The sequence below is a fragment of the Saccopteryx leptura genome, chromosome 5 (genome assembly GCF_036850995.1).
Source record: "Saccopteryx leptura isolate mSacLep1 chromosome 5, mSacLep1_pri_phased_curated, whole genome shotgun sequence".
NCBI lineage: Eukaryota > Metazoa > Chordata > Mammalia > Chiroptera > Emballonuridae > Saccopteryx > Saccopteryx leptura.
Genome location: NC_089507.1, coordinates 35,093,283 through 35,111,597, shown reverse-complemented (window position 1 = coordinate 35,111,597; position 18,315 = coordinate 35,093,283). Strand labels below are relative to the sequence as shown.

The 18,315-nt window shown below is 36.3% G+C and overlaps 1 protein-coding gene across 3 annotated transcripts in view; it reads left to right on the top strand.

Moving 5' to 3' along the window:
- The window catches only part of NFXL1 (nuclear transcription factor, X-box binding like 1), a 48,645-nt gene that overhangs the window by 26,731 nt on the left and 3,599 nt on the right, over positions 1-18,315 (top strand). For all 3 annotated transcript variants that reach the window (XM_066384650.1, XM_066384649.1, XM_066384648.1), the window contains 6 exons: positions 2,454-2,475; positions 2,891-3,031; positions 6,011-6,177; positions 9,757-9,826; positions 13,748-13,852; positions 17,916-18,002. In XM_066384650.1, the coding sequence (XP_066240747.1) occupies positions 2,454-2,475; positions 2,891-3,031; positions 6,011-6,177; positions 9,757-9,826; positions 13,748-13,852; positions 17,916-18,002 (592 nt within the window). The remainder of the gene's footprint in view (positions 1-2,453; positions 2,476-2,890; positions 3,032-6,010; positions 6,178-9,756; positions 9,827-13,747; positions 13,853-17,915; positions 18,003-18,315) is intronic.

Here is an 18,315-nt window from a genome sequence, read left to right as displayed (position 1 = left end):
CATTTTTTTCCCCAAATATTGATATATGTTACACACTGCTTAAAAACTTCCTCTAGATTTCTTTTTTTGAGTCTTTTCCCCCACCTAGAGTTTGACGCCCTTCTTAGCTTCCATAGCAGCTTGTGCTTACAATGACAATAATATATATGACATATCAAAATGGCATCATCATCTGTTCGTTTTCCTGACTGATTCCCATACTGGTCTGGAAACTTGGAAGACCTTTAAAGGAAAGCAAGGTTTTAGGTAAGACAAACTTGAAGGAGAGTGTTTGAGGGAAACACTGTCATCGGTTTCTTGGATTTGCCAGCAAATAGGCTAGACTGAGTCAAACCTGGGTACTAGGGAATCCTGGAATGGTTCATACTTCCGACAGGTTATAGAATACAGGGGGAAAGGAAGCACAGAACAAAGAAGAACATAAATTTACACAAGGGCTGTTGTCTGCAACTGAAGTTCCAAATCAAACATTGGTATCTTGTGTATGTATTGGTCTTTCGAGAGAGTTCTTGTTTTCTTTACTTTTAAAAAGTCTCACTCCTGTTTTGTTCTTCCACTACTTTCCTTCAGTTTAAATGGCATGTGTATTTTTATGGATTCGTTGGGCCATTGGGTTGGGAAACAAAGTGTTATTAAGAGCTATAGCCACAAAAAAGTAATATTAATCTGTAGATATAGTGGAAGGAGGACATACAGTTAACACAGAAGCTCTTTATGTACGTATGCAATTAATAATTGTTAGCGACTGTAGAGACTGTTCTTTTATGGAGGATTTGTGTGTCATGAGGGACCAAGTTGTCTATAGTATCTCTTACTAGGTTTGAGTCTTTAGTGATTATCAATGGCCTAAATTTTTCTTTTCAGGAAAATGGAAGAGACATTGATATTTTGATTCATTGGCACTAAAATCAACGTATCATGGTCAATTACCTTTGAATTCTTTAATCTGTTTCGAAGGAAGATTTTTAAACATATCATGTTTATCCCTTGCTTCCCTCTTTCTTAAACCCCCAAGAAACCACTTTTTTTTATTGTCCTTTTTTTTCCATTGATTTTAGAGGGGGAGAGATAGAGGGACAGGAAGGGGGGAAGAGAGAGAGAGGGAGGGAGGAGAGTGAGAAACATCAACTAGTAATTGCTTCACTTTAGTTGTTCATTGATTGTTTCTCATAATGTACCTTGACTAGAGGGCTCAAGCCAAACCAGTAACCTCAGGCTCAAGCTGGTGAACCCATGTTCAAACCAGATGAGCTCGCGCTCAAGCTGGTGACTTCCAGGTTTTGAACCTGGGTCCTCAGCATCCCATGTTGATGTTCTATCCACTGCGCCACCACCTGGTCAGACAAGTGTTTGCTTTCTTATTCCTGAGTTTTAAGAGTTCTTTTTATACTTTGGATATAAGTTCTTTGCTGGACATGTGTTTTCCAGATATTTTCTCCTGGCCTTTGTCTTGGCTGGTATTTTCATTAAATACTTTCTTTTACAGTTGTTCTTCATAGAGAAGCTGTTTTTGGTTTAACCGGGTTCAGCTTTACCATTTTCTTTTAATGTTATACGTTTGGTATTTTATCTAAAAAGTCATTACCAATCTCAAGGTCACCTAGATTTTCTCCTGTTTTATAGTTTTAAATTTTGTATTCATATCTGTTATCTATTGAGTTAACTATCGTGAAAGGTGTAAGGTCTGTTTGGATATGTTTCTGTTCCATGTCCTTTTGTTCCAACACCAACCATTTGTTGAAAAGATATCCTTCCTCATTTAGTTGCCTTTCTCTTTTGTCAAAGATCAGTTGACTAAATTTGTGTGGGTCTAGTTCTGTCCCACTGTCTCTTTGTCCTTTCACCATACTGCTTTGATCACTGTAGCTTTCTAGCAAGTCTTGAAGTTGGGTAATGTAAGTTTTTTTACTTCATTCTTCTTCAGTACTGGGTACCTATTCTGAGTTTTATGTTCATATAGATCTTAGAATCACTTTGTTGATATCAACAAATAACATGCTGGGATTTTGATTGGAACTGTGTTGACTCTACATGGAGTTGAGAAGAGGCAACACTTAACAGTATTACACTTTCCTATCAGTGAACAGGGAATATATCTTAATTTATTTAGATTTTTTATTTCTTTCATGAGTGTTCCAAAATTTTCCTCATATGGATCTTGTATATATTTTGTTAGATTTATACCTAAGTATTTCATTTTTTGTGTATGTGCTAATAAAAATGGTGGTATGTTTCATGCTTTCAAATTCCAGTTGTTCATTGCTAGTTTATAGGAAAGCAGTTAGCTTTTATATATTAACTTTGTATACTGCAGTGTTTCTGTAATCACGTATTTTCATATGTGTTTATTTTTTTATTCTTAATAAAACAAGTTAGTAGAGAGCATCTTTGCTTTAGTTATTCTTTTTGAAGAATTTGTAATGTTTTTATTTCATGTTATTTTTTCCTTGCAGGCAGTGTCTTGGAAAACATGAGGTGAGTTATGCACAAGTTGGGTAAAGCTTATAACAACCCCTTCTATACTAGGATTTTTAGAAATAATGATGTCAAAGTATTGTTACTTCAGTGTTTTAAAGCCAGTGGTTTGTCTGCTAATTTAAAAAATATACAGTGTTATTTGAAAATTAGTTTATGAATATACATTTACTACAGAATTGTATTGAATTTCCCTTTTAGGAATAGAATGTTTCTGTTTCTTGGCATTCATTTTTTTTGGATTTTTTGATGTTATTTTGATTTAGATAATAATTATTAATGAAAATGTGTCAGAACTTTGTGAAACTTGTTATGAAATGGTAAACTTGTCATCAAATGAGTTGTTTCAGAAACATGAGTCTAGAAGGTGTGTGTGTATGTTGTGCTGATTTTATTTTCTTCTTTTTTTTTTAAGGTGAGTCCACTACCGTGCCATGCTGTAGGACCCTACTCTTGTAAGAGAGTTTGTGGACGGACCTTAGATTGTCAGAATCATGTATGTATGAAAGAATGCCACAAAGTAACTGAAACTGATGCCTGCACTGGCAAAAACAAGGTAATGTTCTAAGATTGAGTATGTGTCTGAATATGCTTTCAGCTTTTTTTTAAGCCTAACACATGAGATAGATGATGCTCACAGTTTTAATAAATTACCAAACTTTTGTTAGAAGTAAATAGCGTCACGTGTGTGTATGTGAAATTCTGTAAAAGCATTTTATAAGCATATGAGAAATCAACTATTCAAAGATCTCTAAAAATTGCAGTTTTACAAGGAAATACAAATATAGCTAAATCACCTTTTAAATATTAAATTTTATGTTTAAAGTAATTCATGTTTTTCTTAGACTTCCATTTTATAAGGAATCATAATAAAAACAAGTGTGCTTAATGAAGAAAAAGCCAAAATTTTAAGTTTTGTATTTATTAAGTAACATTAAATTTACAGCTGTTTAAATTATTAATATGGATTGTGTTATTGAAAATTTCAATCACACTGTTAGTTTTTTTGGCCTTTGATTTGGTAATTGTAATATATGATAACATAAAGACACTCTCGCTCATTTGTAGACACACATATAGATGTATTACAATTTCTTCATTAATCTGTTGCTTTGATCCTCAATGAAAATGTAGTCCCTGGCTGAGTAGCTCAGTTGGTTAGTGTTATCCTGATATGCCAAGGTTGTGGGTTCGATCCTAGGTCAGGGTGCATACAGGACTCAACCAAAGAATGCATAAGTAAGTGGAACAACAAACTGATGTTTTTCTTTTTCATTCTCTCCCTTCCTCTCTCTAATCAATCAATAAATTTTAAAAATGTAGTTATGATATAATGAAAAGGATACTAGAATTATATAAAATCAAGCTAGTTAGTAATTACAATGATTCAAAACCACTTTAAATATAAGGTGTAGTGCTATATGGCATTCCTCCTCGAGGTTTTCAGAATATCAGATGAGTCAGAAAAAATTCATTGTAAGAGCTGATATGGCAATGATTAGAGAATTCTCTTGGATTATCTCACCATTGCTCCTTGGCTGGTAGGTGTGGCAAAATATGGGTTATAAGTTATATGCAATTTTTCTACAAGTCCACTCCTATCTCTGACTCAAGGAAGGCTACTGCAGTGCAAGTGACTGAAAATTATATTATTTTGAGGATAAGTTTGTAATCACTCTATATATTAAAATCAAAATAATATAGAAACTTAAAAAAAATTCTTACATTACCATAGCACCTCAATTGAGACCCATTGGAGAAAGGGTCCTAGTATTTATCTCTTGACCCAAATGCCTCTGGAATTTGTAATGCAGTTTCTGCCTTCATTTGTAGCACAGAGCCTACAACGTAGCAGGTATTTAGTAAGTATTGATTGAATTGATGGACTCAAAGCTCTTTTGCTTATCAGCTTGGCTCTGGTCTCCTTGCCTGACCTCACCCCCAGATCTAAATTCAATCAAAGCTATTATATGCAGTGGTTCTGACTGTTTGATTAGCAACAGATATTCCTGTTGTCTAATTCATTGGTTTTAGTGAGTAGAACCGTGGTTGACAGGGGAAAGGTGTGAGGCTGATGGCAACTGCAGTGGTGCGTGTTTTGCAGGCAAATGTGGGATCAAATATCTTTTGAGTGGCTGAAAGAAGAAATAGAGTAATGAGGAAAGTCTGCCTTTCATTGGGGAAAGTCTCTCACCAAAAATACATGAAAAAGAAAAAGTATATATACATACATAATCACACATATATATACATTTATATATAATTATGTATGTTATAGACCCTCGCCACTCAGACTTGTCTGCAGAACAGTGGCACTGGCATTAGCCGGAATCTCGTAAGAAATGCAAAATTTCGAGTCCCATCTCAGCATTTTAACAAGATTCCCAAGTGATTGATAAAGCACAAAATGTCTGAGAACACTGCTGGAGGCAATGTGTGTGATGTGTCATGTTTCATTGATTTCTTTTTTAATCGAAAGAATTTCATTATAATTAAATTTGCTAAGAGACTAGAATTTAATTATTTCAACCACTAAAAAGAAAGGGTAATTCTGTAATGTGATAGAGGTGCTAATTATTGCTGTAATGACAATCTGTTACAATATATAAATGTATCAGATTAACAGGTCTAACACCTTGAATTTATACAATGTCAATATATTTCAACAAAATGAGAAAGAACGTTTTACTTATCAAGATTAGTTTTCTAATTTGTAACAACGCAAATGTTTATTCTGTTTTTCTTATAGTCTCATTACAGTTAGGGATTACTCTCCTTTCTGGATTTCAGAAAGTTGGATAATTTGGAAAAGGCTCATTTTAAAAGATGATAATGAAAAATATTTATCTTCCAAGACTTACTATTCATATCTATAGCTCTTTTATTTTATCTTAGGTATAATGTGAAAATAAACAATATACTGTAATAAAAATCTTTAACCATTTTTAGTAGATTCTACTTAAGTTATTAAATTACTAGAGCAGAAAGGGGACTTGTTAAGTTACAGTTTTACAATTGACATAACAGTTATTTGTACTAAATGTAATTTAGTTTTGTCTTTATGAAGTGCATTAAAAAACTGCGGGGCATTCTCCTATTTTTCTCTATATGTGTTTCTCTTTAGTAAGATGAGATGACTATCTCCAGAACATTGAATGCTTTGGGAATATTTATTTATATGTTAACAATGTATTGATATCTTTAGTTTGATGATCATACTTGTTGGATGTAAATGAATTGATAATGTTTTACTCTACTTTTTTTTCTGCTGCTGACTATTCTTTAGGAAGTAATTTACATTTTTAGTAGAGATACATCCATTTTAAAGGTGAGGCAGTTTGATTTAATGAGGTTTATAGGCATAAAAATCTTTGTAAATTATTGTTATATTGATAATCTTGCTGTTCTTCATTTTGAATATTTTTAAAATGAATGATTTTAGGAACTGCAGAAGTACTTTCTTTTAATGGGATATAGAAATTGTATAACTACAGTACTGTGTAGAAATGAGATTTATTTCTTTGCAATTTGTCAGGCTGGCCCAGAATGCCTTCAGTGTGAAGAAGGGTGCTCCAAGTCACGGCCAGTGGGTTGTCCCCATCCATGTGTTTTGCCATGTCACCCTGGAGAATGTCCTCCTTGTGTTCAGATGCTTAGAATAAAATGTCACTGCAAGATCACAAGCCTGTATGTGGAATGTAGGTAAGTAGAAATATTTTTGTTTTACTAAAACTAATGAAGAAACATTCTAGTTTTACTAAAATTATTTTAATTGAGATCTTTTTATAATTTGGAACCCTGTATATGTAGTATACAGTAAGAAATGTTTTTCAATGGTGGTCCTTAGACTCTGGAGGCCTAGATTTTCCTGAGAGACTTGGAGGAAATGTAGACTACTTCACCTTGTACGTACTTTACCCTGTTTCAACCAGGGCAATTCTGATTTCTTCCATTTGGGGATTCAACGTAAGATTTTGTTAGGAAAAAAAATTGTATCAACTGCCTTAAAAATAAAATAAGAGAGGCATTCCTGTAACAGATTATTCAAATAACAGAGCCAAAGTAGAATTTCATTGAATCAAAAATTAACTTGTACATAATTACTTAGGTGTAATTTTTAAATTATAGATTTAAAAGATAGAGTTTTATTGGTTACAAATGTTGCTGTTACAGCATTTGTCATACAGGATATGACCTCTATATTTTCGTTACTGAAAGAAATGCAGATTTTTGCCTGTGGATTATGTAGAAGAGAAAAACAATTTTTTTTCTCTTTTAATTATGATCTAACTTTAGTTAATTATGATCTGACTCATCTCATTCAGCTCTATTTCATCCAAGATTGTAAAGTGGGCTTTTTATAAGTTTATTTTATTCAAGTTAAATTTGGGAATGTAACTTTGTCGTTTTTTTTTAGCATAAATACTTTTTGAAAAATTTTGTTAATATTATCTTAAATTTACTTTTGTCATTTATACTTTAGATTTATGCTTTGTTAAATTATAAGAGTCAGAATTATTTTGTTAAAATTTAAAAAATAAAATATTACAACTTTTAGCTTTTTAAGTTTTGTAGGGAGAGTTAAGAGGGCAATTTTGCTTTATTAATGGGTGATACTGACAAAAAGGGGTTTTTTTCTTAGGTCTACAGGATCCTAAATTTCCCTTCCTGCTGCTGCTTCTCTTCAGCATGCTGTCTTCAGAGGATGCCTTTCCTTTTTTACTTCTTTCCGCAGAGTGTTATCTTTCCAAGACTGGCTCTTTGATTGTTGTGCACTTTTGTGTGTGTGTGTGACGGAGACAGAGAGGGACAGAGAGAGGGACAGATAGACAGGAAGGGAAAGAGAGATGAGAGCTCCGTAGTTATTTATTGATTGCTTTCTCATATGTGCCTTGATGGGCGTGGGGGGGTGGCTACAGCAGAGCAAGTGACCCGTTGCTCAAGCCAGTGAACTTGGGCTCAAGCCAGCAACCTTGGACGTCAAGACAGAGACCTTTGGGCTTAAGCCAGTGACCATGGGGTCATGTCTATGATCCTGACTCCTCACTCAAGCTCAAGTCTGCGACCTCGAGGTTTTGAACCTGGGTCCTCTGTGTCTCAGTCTGACACCCTATCAGCTGTGCCACCATCTGGTCCAGGTCATTCTGCACTTTTAAAAGGCTCTTCCCTGTAGTCAGTGCTCTAATCTCCCAACAATTTTTAGCACTTTTACATTTAGCGTTGACTTTCTTTGTCTGGTGTGATGTTCGCTGCTCTTCTTTTCTGTTCAGTTTTCCCAGAACTTCACTGGCTTCTTGAAAAGATTTCCTGTGGGAGCTTGAGAAATAGCTCTGCTAGGAATTGATAATTAATTTTCTACTTACAGGTAATTGAAGTCTGAAGACATTTCTGTCTTCTAATTATGCCAAGGTCATGGATTTGAGTGATTTTTTTAAGAGCTGAACTTTTTTGTGGGCTATGTGTGGATACTTTGGATTGAGGTGTCTTCCATTATCTTAGCTATCCAGAGTTCCTATATTCCTTTCTTGAATACATATTTAAAATATATGTTTTTATACAGAGTTCTTTAATCTGATAATTTTATTTGCTTTAATTCAGTGAAGAATTTTATGTCTTCTTTTCCTTTTAGTTCTCTTCTGCTTCATGTATATTTTTTCCATAGAAATTAAATATAAAAGATTCAGACCTTGAAAAGTAGGTAATTTTTCCTAATTGTAGAGTAACAGGAATAAAATGATTTTAACTCTTAAGTTCAGAGGTTGAGCACTGTACTTGTAAGAATGAAAATGTACATTTAGTAGAACTAGCATAAAAACTTTGTGACAGCCTGACCTGTGGTGGCGCAGTGGATAAAACGTCAACCTGGAAATGCTGAGGTCGCCGGTTCGAAACCCTGGGCTTGCCTGGTCAAGGCACATATGGGAGTTGATGCTTCCAGCTCCTCCCCCCCCCCCTGTCTCTCTCTCTCTCCCTCTCTCTCCTCTCTAAAATGAATAAATAAAATAAAATAAAATAAAAAAAAAAAAACTTTGTGACATTACATGAAATTTTGCCAAGAAAATTGCATATGTTAGAGTATATTTATAGCTAATTGGATACAAATATTAAGATTATAGTTTTCTATTAGGCTAATATAAAACTATATTATGATATAGTTTTATGATACATTTTGGCAATTATGTCTAGTAAGACATAATTACTGCTTCTCTTTTCCCTCTTTCTCTCTCTTATGATACATTTTGGCAATTATGTTTAGTAAGGGGAAATATGTAGAAAAGCAGGAAAAGAAAGAATAAAAAATGGAGAAGGAAGTAATGGAGACGAAAACAGTAAGAGGTATAATAGGGATTATTAGATTGTCACTAGTCACTGACTCATGCAGAATCTATTGTGGTTCTGTTCAAGTACCTATTAGAGAGTAGCTTTATTCCTAGGTGTTCGTGACTATTTCTGAGTAACCTACCGAGTCAGATTGATCTAAAAAGATCTAATCTAAAATGAATCAATTTCTACCATTAATAGTTTATCTAAAAACAACTGAAAAGGCTTTTCTAATAAGCTTACTTACTACATTTCCCACTGAATAGCCTAAATTTCTTAATTTGAAGTAACATTTTAAATGACTAGCTTTTAATATTTTATGTAAAGGCTTGAAGAAGAATGGTAATTATGAATACCAGTTGACCTGTAGGGAAGGGCCATACAGGAACTATTAAAGAGGGGCCAGGTGCAGGTGCTGCTGTGTGTTCTGTGCTTCCTTCTTACAGTACAGCCCTTTTAGCATTTGATTTGTTGGTGGTTGGTGAAGGGCCGAAGGTTTGATTTATTAGAACAGTAAAGTAATTGAATATAATTGTTATAGAAAGAGACACAAAGTACTACTCCAGAAAAAAATAAGTAAGGCCCTGGCTGGTCAGCTCAGTTGGTTAAGCGTCATCCCAAAATGACAGGTAACTGCATAGCTGCAGGTTCAATCCCTGGTTAGGGCACACATGGGAAGCAACCAATGAATGCACAACTGAGTGGAACAGCAATGACTGCTTCTCTTTTCCCTCCTCTCTCTCTCCCTCTCTGTTTAAGAAAAAAAAAAAAAAGCCCTGGCTGGAGAGCTTGGTTGGTTCAGAGCACTGTCCTAGAGCGTGGAGGTTGCTGATTTGATTCCCAGGTCCGGGCACATACAGGAGCAGCTTGATGTTCCTGTCCCACTCTTCCCTCTTTGGAAAATATGCTATGACATGAATTTTGTTTGAATGTTACCAAATCTTCCTCTCCTATTTTTAGAAAAATAACCACAGCTGATGAAAAGGAAAAGAATCTCCTTAGTTGTTGCAAAAACCAGTGTCCTAAAGAGGTAAGCTTTATTAGAACCTTTTAAGTTGTATTTTTGAGGCATTATTTCTCTTGGATTTTCTCTTGTTTGAAAATCTATTTTCAGATCTTTCCTGGACCCACTAAATATGTGGGTTTAGGGAAAAATAGTGATGTTTGTAAAAATGTAATGTATATGATTTAGGGTAGATGCACAATTCTTTATAAAATTTGGGGATATTAGGACTAGGAATGACCCTTTGAAGATTTTTTTTAAAAAGGTAGTTTTAGAAATAGCTTATATACTTTATACAAAGGCATTCACCTAATGCTTACCTCCCATAATGTGATTCAGACTTAAAATAAAAAATTGATTAGGAACCATGTGGGTCTTAGGCAGTTAGAGAGTAAATTCGTAATAGGTTATTAAAGACAGACAGATATATATATAAATTACTATAAAGCAGTCATATATAAAATTTTGTTTAAAGATTTGCATAGGAGAAGCGCCCATTTGCTTCTCAACCCCTCCGCCGCGCTTTCCTCTCTGTCTCTCTCTTCCCCTCCCGCAGCCGAGGCTCCATTGGAGCAAAGATGGCCCGGGCGCTGGGGATGGCTCTGTGGCCTCTGCCTCAGGCGCTAGAGTGGCTCTGGTCGCAATATGGCGACGCCCAGGATGGGCAGAGCATCGCCCCCTGGTGGGCAGAGCATCGCCCCTGGTGGGCAGAGCATCGCCCCTGGTGGGCGTGCCGGGTGGATCCCGGTCGGGCGCATGCGGGAGTCTGTCTGACTGTCTCTCCCTGTTTCCAGCTTCAGAAAAAAAAAAAAAAGATTTGCTTGTTTATATATGTACTGTATTCAAACTAAAGTATCAAAATGGTTCCAAAATATTGTTTACAGTAAAATGGTAAAAATCTCACTATTGGTTTATCCTGGGAATAATTTGAGAAACCAAGATTATCCATCTGTATTTGTTTAACCTAAAAGTGAGGATGCTCCTGTTTTTGTTTTTGGAGGTAGGTCAGTGATAATTATTTGATTTGGGTGCATATTTATAAAGGAATTCTTTTGACTTATTGATGTACAATAGTACCTCTTTTCTTTTAATTCTTGGTCAAAGATGCAAACAAAACCTTAAATATAGTTCAGGGAGTCCTCGAGTTACGAAACTGTTCTGTTCCTACGACAGTGATGTAACCCGAATTTTGGTGTATGTTGAAACACCCTCGCCTAACACAATGGAACACTTGCTCTTTTAACAGTTCAAAATGGCATAGGTAAATGTACTGGGGGACGCCAACTCCCTCACTCATACACTGCGTTACTACGTAGTCTAAGGTGCGAGCAACCAAACTAGCTAGCCCACGTAGTCTGTAAGTACGACAGCTAACAGTGTAAGCCAGAACACTCACATCTGAATTTTTTAAAGTTTTTTGGGAGTGAGCGTCATAAACTCGAAACGTTGTATGTTGGGACTGTTGTAACCTGAGGACCCCCTGTAGTCAGTATCTTTGACTAAATAAAACAGATCAATGCACTATATGTCATTTATTAACAGTATTTTCTTTTTTTTATTTATTTATTTTTGGCAGACAGTCAGAGGGATATATAGGGACAGACAGACAGGAAGGGAGTGAGGTGAGAAGCATCAATTCTTTGTTGCAGCACCTTAGTTGTTCATTGATTGCTTTCTCATATGTACCTTGACTAGAGGGCTACAACAGAGCAAGTGATCCTTTGCTCAAGCCAGCGACCTTGGGATCAGGCCAGCGACCATGGGGTCATGTCTGTGATCCCACGCTCAAAGTAGCAACCCCACTCTCAAGCTGGTGAACCCGTGCTCAAGCCAGATGAGCTGATACTCAAGCTGGCGACCTCGGGTTTCAAACCTCGGTCCCCCACGCCCTAACCTGACGCTCTATCCACTGCGCCACTGCCTGGTCAGGCAACAATATTTTCTTTTAACTAAAACTTTTGGACAATTTTTATGGACTTTTATTTATGAACTAGAACCTGAGAATTTCAAAATTTATATAAGGTAATAAAATAGAGCATTTCAAAGGATAAATGATTATTTTAATAATCTTGTCTTTATTAATATAAAGTAAGACTAGAGGCATGGGATAGTTTAAATTTAATTTTTTGAATTTTTTTAAACCCTGAGCTTTTCTTGTTAAAATAAATTTTTTTCTGTCTAAATTCAAATTCCAGATAAGTAGTTGAGAATGTTTTGTTTTTAATCTGATAGAGTAACTTGGTATGATATTAGTTATCAAAAAGTAATTGAGCAGTTGCTAATTTGCAGTCTGGCATTGCTTGGCTCTGATAATCAGTAATGACATTTGCTAGTTCTAGATGAGTGAGCATTGGCAATGTAAAAATTTGTATCCTGTTCATGATTTTGGATTCTAGGCCATTCTAGAGTCTCCTTGGGCTTTTGTGAAAATACATTTCCATAGGCTGGGGACAGTCCAAATGGCTATTATAGTTTGGAAAAACCTATGAGTGGACAAGTGAATTTTAATGTGTCTAATAAAACTCATTCTGGTTTATGGCCTTTAGACATAGGTGAGGCTAAAGTAGTGGTTCTCAAACTCTAGTGTGCATCAGAATCACTTCAGGGGCCTCTTAAAACAGACTGATGGGCCCCACCCCAGAGTTTCTCTTTTTATGGGCTTGGAGTGGGACCCATGAATTACATTTCTAATAAACTCCTATGTAATGGTGATACTGTTGGTCTGGGACCACACTCTGAAAACTGATAGGCTACAGAATCAGGTCATACATAAGATCAGCTAGGAGTTATATCACTTGACTCTGTAGTAGATATCTTGTACTTGTACTCAGTTAAGGTGTGAGATTCTGATAAATTCTGATGTACTGATAAATTTCTTTTTACTTTATCCTCCGCTCCAATAATCTGTAGATTATTTACAGGCAGGGACTATGTCACGTTTATCTTTGTATCTAGTCTCTGGTCCCCTGGTTGTACATGGTAGGCAGCTGGTAAATGTCTGCTGAATGAGAGTAAAATAGCATAGGCACATCCTTTCAGCTCTGCTACTTCTCTGCTGTGCCCTCCGTGTCTTCTGGACTGTTGCATTGTTTGAATTTAACTAAAACAAAATTTAAATATGCTATTAAGAGCTCCCACTTTAAACTGTGGCCCACATATACATTTCTACCTTAAATTATTTTTTCTTAAATTGGCTTTATTATTGCCACAAAAGCTTTTCGACTTTTTACTCAGGCAAATGATTTACCCTCTCTCTAATTTAAATTGTTCATTTATAAAACGGAAGCAATCATAATACCTACTGCAGGTGTTGTCTGAGTATCAAATGAGTTAATAACATGTAAAAGTCTAAGTACATGGTAAGTGCTAGCCATGGGGATGATGGTAAGTGTATTTATCCATAAATAATATTGTTTTGCAAGTCTTATATCGAAAGAGAGTTTTTTCAATTATTGTCATTAAAATGGGACATTTTGACCTAGACAATATTGGTTATTGATAAGCCACTTGATAGGTCTTACCAACGAGCTGGCAGAATGATGTTAAGGCTGGGTTGAGTAGAAGAAAACTGTCTCACTCTGAGTAAAACGGTAAGGCATCTCATCTTTAAATGGATATCAGGATTGGACGCTTTAGAAAAACCTTTGCTGTGAAATCTGTAATGAAGGTACAGTCATTATATATTATGCATTCTAATCAGTTTTCTTTTTGACTGCTTTTCAAGTCTTTCAGAGTATAACCTGGCTTTTGAGATAACACGTCCTTGCGCAGCTAACAGGGAAATGGTTGTGTGATTTGATTATAGTTAAGGTTACTTAAAGAAAAAGTTGAAAATTAGCTGATTATCCAGGATTTATTGACCTCTTTAATGATGGACTCTTAAAGTAGTTGGGGGGAAGGGGAGGTAGCATGTGACTGAAATGTAAATATGTAACTGTTTTATTTTAGCTTCCTTGTGGTCATAGATGCAAAGAGATGTGCCATCCTGGTGAATGTCCTTTTAATTGCAATCAGAAGGTAAAACTTAGATGTCCTTGCAAAAGAATAAAAAAGGTAAATATTTTAAGTTATTGAAAATACATTTTTATGTACATTTTTGTATGTGTGTATTTATAGTTCTTTGGTTTTATTTATTTATTTTTTGTCTGTTAATTTTAAGGTCTTATTTCATAGACTCTTTTATTATCCCACTTGTTTCTGTAAATGCTTATTTTAAAAATCAGCTTTGGCAGTTTGGTTTTCTGCAATTTAATAGTAAAAGGCTATTTTACGTTGTCACCAAGTTCAGTGCCCTTTGGATGGAATCAGTGTGCTCTGCATTTATCTTTGTACAAGGAACACATGAGTAATGCATGAGGTTCATGGTTTAAAAAATGGTGTGGAATTATGTGAAGCTTTTTTTTTTTTTTTGCCATCAGTAGCATGTTTTGAAAATGTTGCCCTAAAAAGACCTTACACGCACAGACTAATAAAGTTATAAAATAACATTCAAACTTGGAGAGAACCCTCTGAATATAAAATAGTGGTAACAGAGGAGTAAGAGAGCAAAAACTAGCTCGATGGCAACAGATTACATTCCGTTCAACAAATCTGATGAAGGAGGAGTCTGAATTCTCAGATGTCAGTGGCTGAGGGGTCTTTTCCCATTTCTCCTGACGTTCCTGTGGACGCTGTTGGTTCGTAACTCTTTTTGTCTTCTTATTTCTATGGTAATTTCCTAAAGCTAGGCTCCTTTTCTTTTCTTTATCTATTCAATAAATATTTATTGAGAATCTTTTGCTTTTATTGAAGGTCTTTTTGTTTATTTTCACAGCTCCTACTCTCATTATCTAGGGTAGATAACTTCTGAATTGAAATTTATTTACTTATTTGACAGAGAGAGGGATAGATAGGGACAGACAGACAGGAAGGGAGACAGATGAGAAGCATCAATTCTTCGTTACAGCACCTTAGTTGTTCATTGATTGCTTTCTCACATGTGCCTTGACTGGGGGGCTACAGCAGACAGAGTGACCCCTTGCTCAAGCCTGCGACCTTGGGCTCAAGCTGGTGAGCTTTGCTCAAACCAGATGAACCTGTGTTTAAGCTGACAACCCCTGTGTTTAAGCTGACAACCTCAGGATTTAAACCCGGTCATCCGCGTCCCAGTCCGACCCTCTATCCGCTGCGCCACCACTTGGTTGGGCTGAATTTAAATTTATAGACCTCTTCTAGAGTTGAATTCCTAAGTGTTAGATATTTAAATTGCACCACCTTTGCATGAAAATCAATACTTAGTCAAGCCTCTTTTAATCTGGGCATCGCTCAAGTTTTCTCTCAAATCTCATGTTGTCTCAGTGCAGTTTGCCACTCATTAGAACTTTGGCAACAGGTTGTTCTTGGACTTTGACAACAGCTTCATAACAGATTTCCTTGCCTCTAGTCATAATACTTCCCTGGTGTAAGTTCTTCAGTGGTTCTTTATCCATTATGGGGGGAAAATATGCATTTTATAAGAAACATGGACTCGACATACAAGAAAACCTATGATATTGCCTTTGCTTTCTTGTCCAGTCTCATCCTCTAACAGTTGTCTCTGTGAATCTGTTACTTAAGGGCTGGAAAATTTATGCTCTACTCCCCTCTAGTCTGTGAATATATGTATATATTCCTTCTTCTGTGTAAAATACAATGTATTTTTTTTTACCGCTTTCTTACAAGAATCCTGCTAATACTCAGTGTAAGCATGTCCTTGTTTTGGAAGGTCTTCCTTCTAAGTCCCTTGGGAAGACAGGTGCTCTTTCCTCTTTGGTGTCTTTGTACTAGGTTCTAGAGTTTTCTCAAGAGCACGTCTGGGCCTGACCTGTGGTGGCACAGTGGGATAAAGCGTCGACCTGGAACACTGAGGTCGCCGGTTCGAAACCTTGGGCTTGCCTGGTCAAGGCACATATGGGAGTTGATGCTTCCTGCTCCTCCCCCTTCTTTCTCTCTCTCTCTCTCTCTCTCTCTCTCTCTCTCTCTAAGAATCAATAAAGAAAATATTAAAAAAAAAAAAGAGCACGTCTGTAACCTTGTTTCTCATCTGTGAAGTAGAGTTTACACAGACTTATTGAAAGGAATGAAAGAGGTAATACTTATATAGCACTTAGGACAATGATTGCTCTGTTTAGTAACATAGTATTAGCTGCTATTATTATTATTATGTTTAGCACTTATTATTATATTCTTTTCATTGTTATGTCCCCTGTCCCTACCACAGCACTTGGCATGTAATAGGTACCTTCTGAATGAGAAAAGATATGGTCATTCTTTCAGGTTTATAGACTTAATGTCCACCCCACACATTTATTTATTTTATTTTTTTTTTAATTTTTCTAAAGTTGGAAACTAGGAGGCAGTCAGACAGATTCCCACATGTGCCCGACCAGGATCCACCTGGCATGCCCACCAGGGGGCAATGCTCTGCCCATCTGGGGCATCGCTCTGTTGCAATCAGAGCCATTCTAGCACCTGAGGCAGAGGCCACAGAGCCATCCTCAGCGCCCGGGCCAACTTTGCTCCAATGGAGCCTTGGCTCTGGGAGGGGAAGAGAGAGACAGAGAGGAAGGAGGAGGGAGGGGTGGAGAAGCAGATGGGCGCCTCTCCTGTGTGCCCTGGCTGGGAATCGAACCCGGGACTCCTGCACGCCAGGCTGACGCTCTACCACCGAGCCAACCGGCCATTTATTTTTTATTTAATGTTTGTTCATGAAAGTTTTTCTGGATTGTTTTTGAAGGACAAGACCATGTTTATCACCAACATCAGCCAAAAATGAACTAAAGGAGGGGAAATCCTCTAAGTAATAAAATTCCATTCTATAAAGTGCTTTCACTAAAGTGCATGCACTTTGTTCATAGGAATTGGTGATCTCATTTCTAAACTCTAGTAGATTTGATATAAAAAAACTAGTCTGAGAGTGTGATCAGAGGAGAAATTGATACAAATAGGGCAAACCTGACATCTGGCAACAAGAAATAGGTAATGAATAAACGGTATATAAAAGACCTACAAAGTCAGCCTGACTAGGTGGTGGTACAGTGGATAGAGCATCAGACTGGGCTGCTGAGGAACCAAGTTTGAAACCCCGAGGTCACTGGCTTGAGCACAGGGTCACCAGCTTGAGTGTGGGATTATAGACATGACCCTATGGTCCCTGACTTGAGCGCAAGGTCACTGGCTTGAGCAAGGGGTCACTTGCTCTGCTGTAGCCCCCCCCCCTCCGGTTAAGGCACATATGAGAGAGCAATCAATGAACTAAGATGCTGCAATGAAGAATTGATCTTCTCGTCTCTCTCCCTTCCTGTCTGTCTGTCTGTATCTGTCATTCTCTCTGTCACTGTCACAAGAAAAACGGACCTGCAAAATCAAAGTCTAAGACTATTTAAAATAAGGACCACTTCATTTATTATAGCATAGTACACACATTGATCATAGTATTGATACGTAGTCATCAAGAAAAGATTAGTTTTTTATTTCACTAAAGAGTACAAGTGCAAATATAAACTGTAGAATGATTTTCATAAACTTATGGAAGGTTTACTGGTTGATAGAAAACTTTGTAGTTCTTTAGAAAACTTCTAGAATTGCACTAAGTTGGCTATTTAAGTTTGGATTTTAGTGAATTAACATGAAATAATAGTGAACATTCATTTCCTCGATTGCACTAGCCACATTTCAGTGCTCAGCAGCCATCTGTGGTCAGTGCAGCTCTTAGGGAGTGCGGAGTTAGAGTACTCACAGTCCCTCAGAATGCTGTTGGATGGCAGGGCTCTGGAGCACTTTATTCCCTGGAAGCTTTAGAGGATTCACAAGAAACAATAAAGAAACACTGTTTTCTCAATAGTTGCACTTAGTAAATGCATGATTTTAATTTTATGGTATTCGCTTCATTGTAATTAAGAGAAAATAAAGCAATAATGACTCTTCGAGCCAAGAAATCTGATGCTTACAGCCATACATTATTAAATATTAATAAACATGACTGTTAAATAATTTGTATAACCTTAAGCTTTTAGGGAAATTTTGCTTTCTTATATCATACAGTTAGGACTTTAAGGGAAAAGTCTTAAATCTGAAATGTAGAAATTTTCATTTGTAGGAATTGCAGTGCAACAAAGTGCGTGAAAACCATATTTCAGTAGACTGCGACATGACATGCAAGGAAATGAAGCGGAAAGCATCTGAGGTGATGTCACGTTTACTGTCATTTCTAATGTGCTAATGGCCTGTCCCTGTTTATTTTGTGCATTTCTTTATTTGCTTTTCATGAATGACTTGAAATCTCACCTTTTTTGCTTTTGTAATTAAAACCTAGATTTATAGATCAACATTGAACCCTTAGGTGTGCTTTTCATTGCCTAGTGTTCATCATATTTCTCATTTTCTGAACCAGTTAGTATCAGTGCTCTGCAACACGGTCGTTCAGCTTAATGTTAGGGTAAGCCTTTGAAAATTAGGTTAAATAATATAGAAATAAGGTTTTAGGATTTTTTGCTATT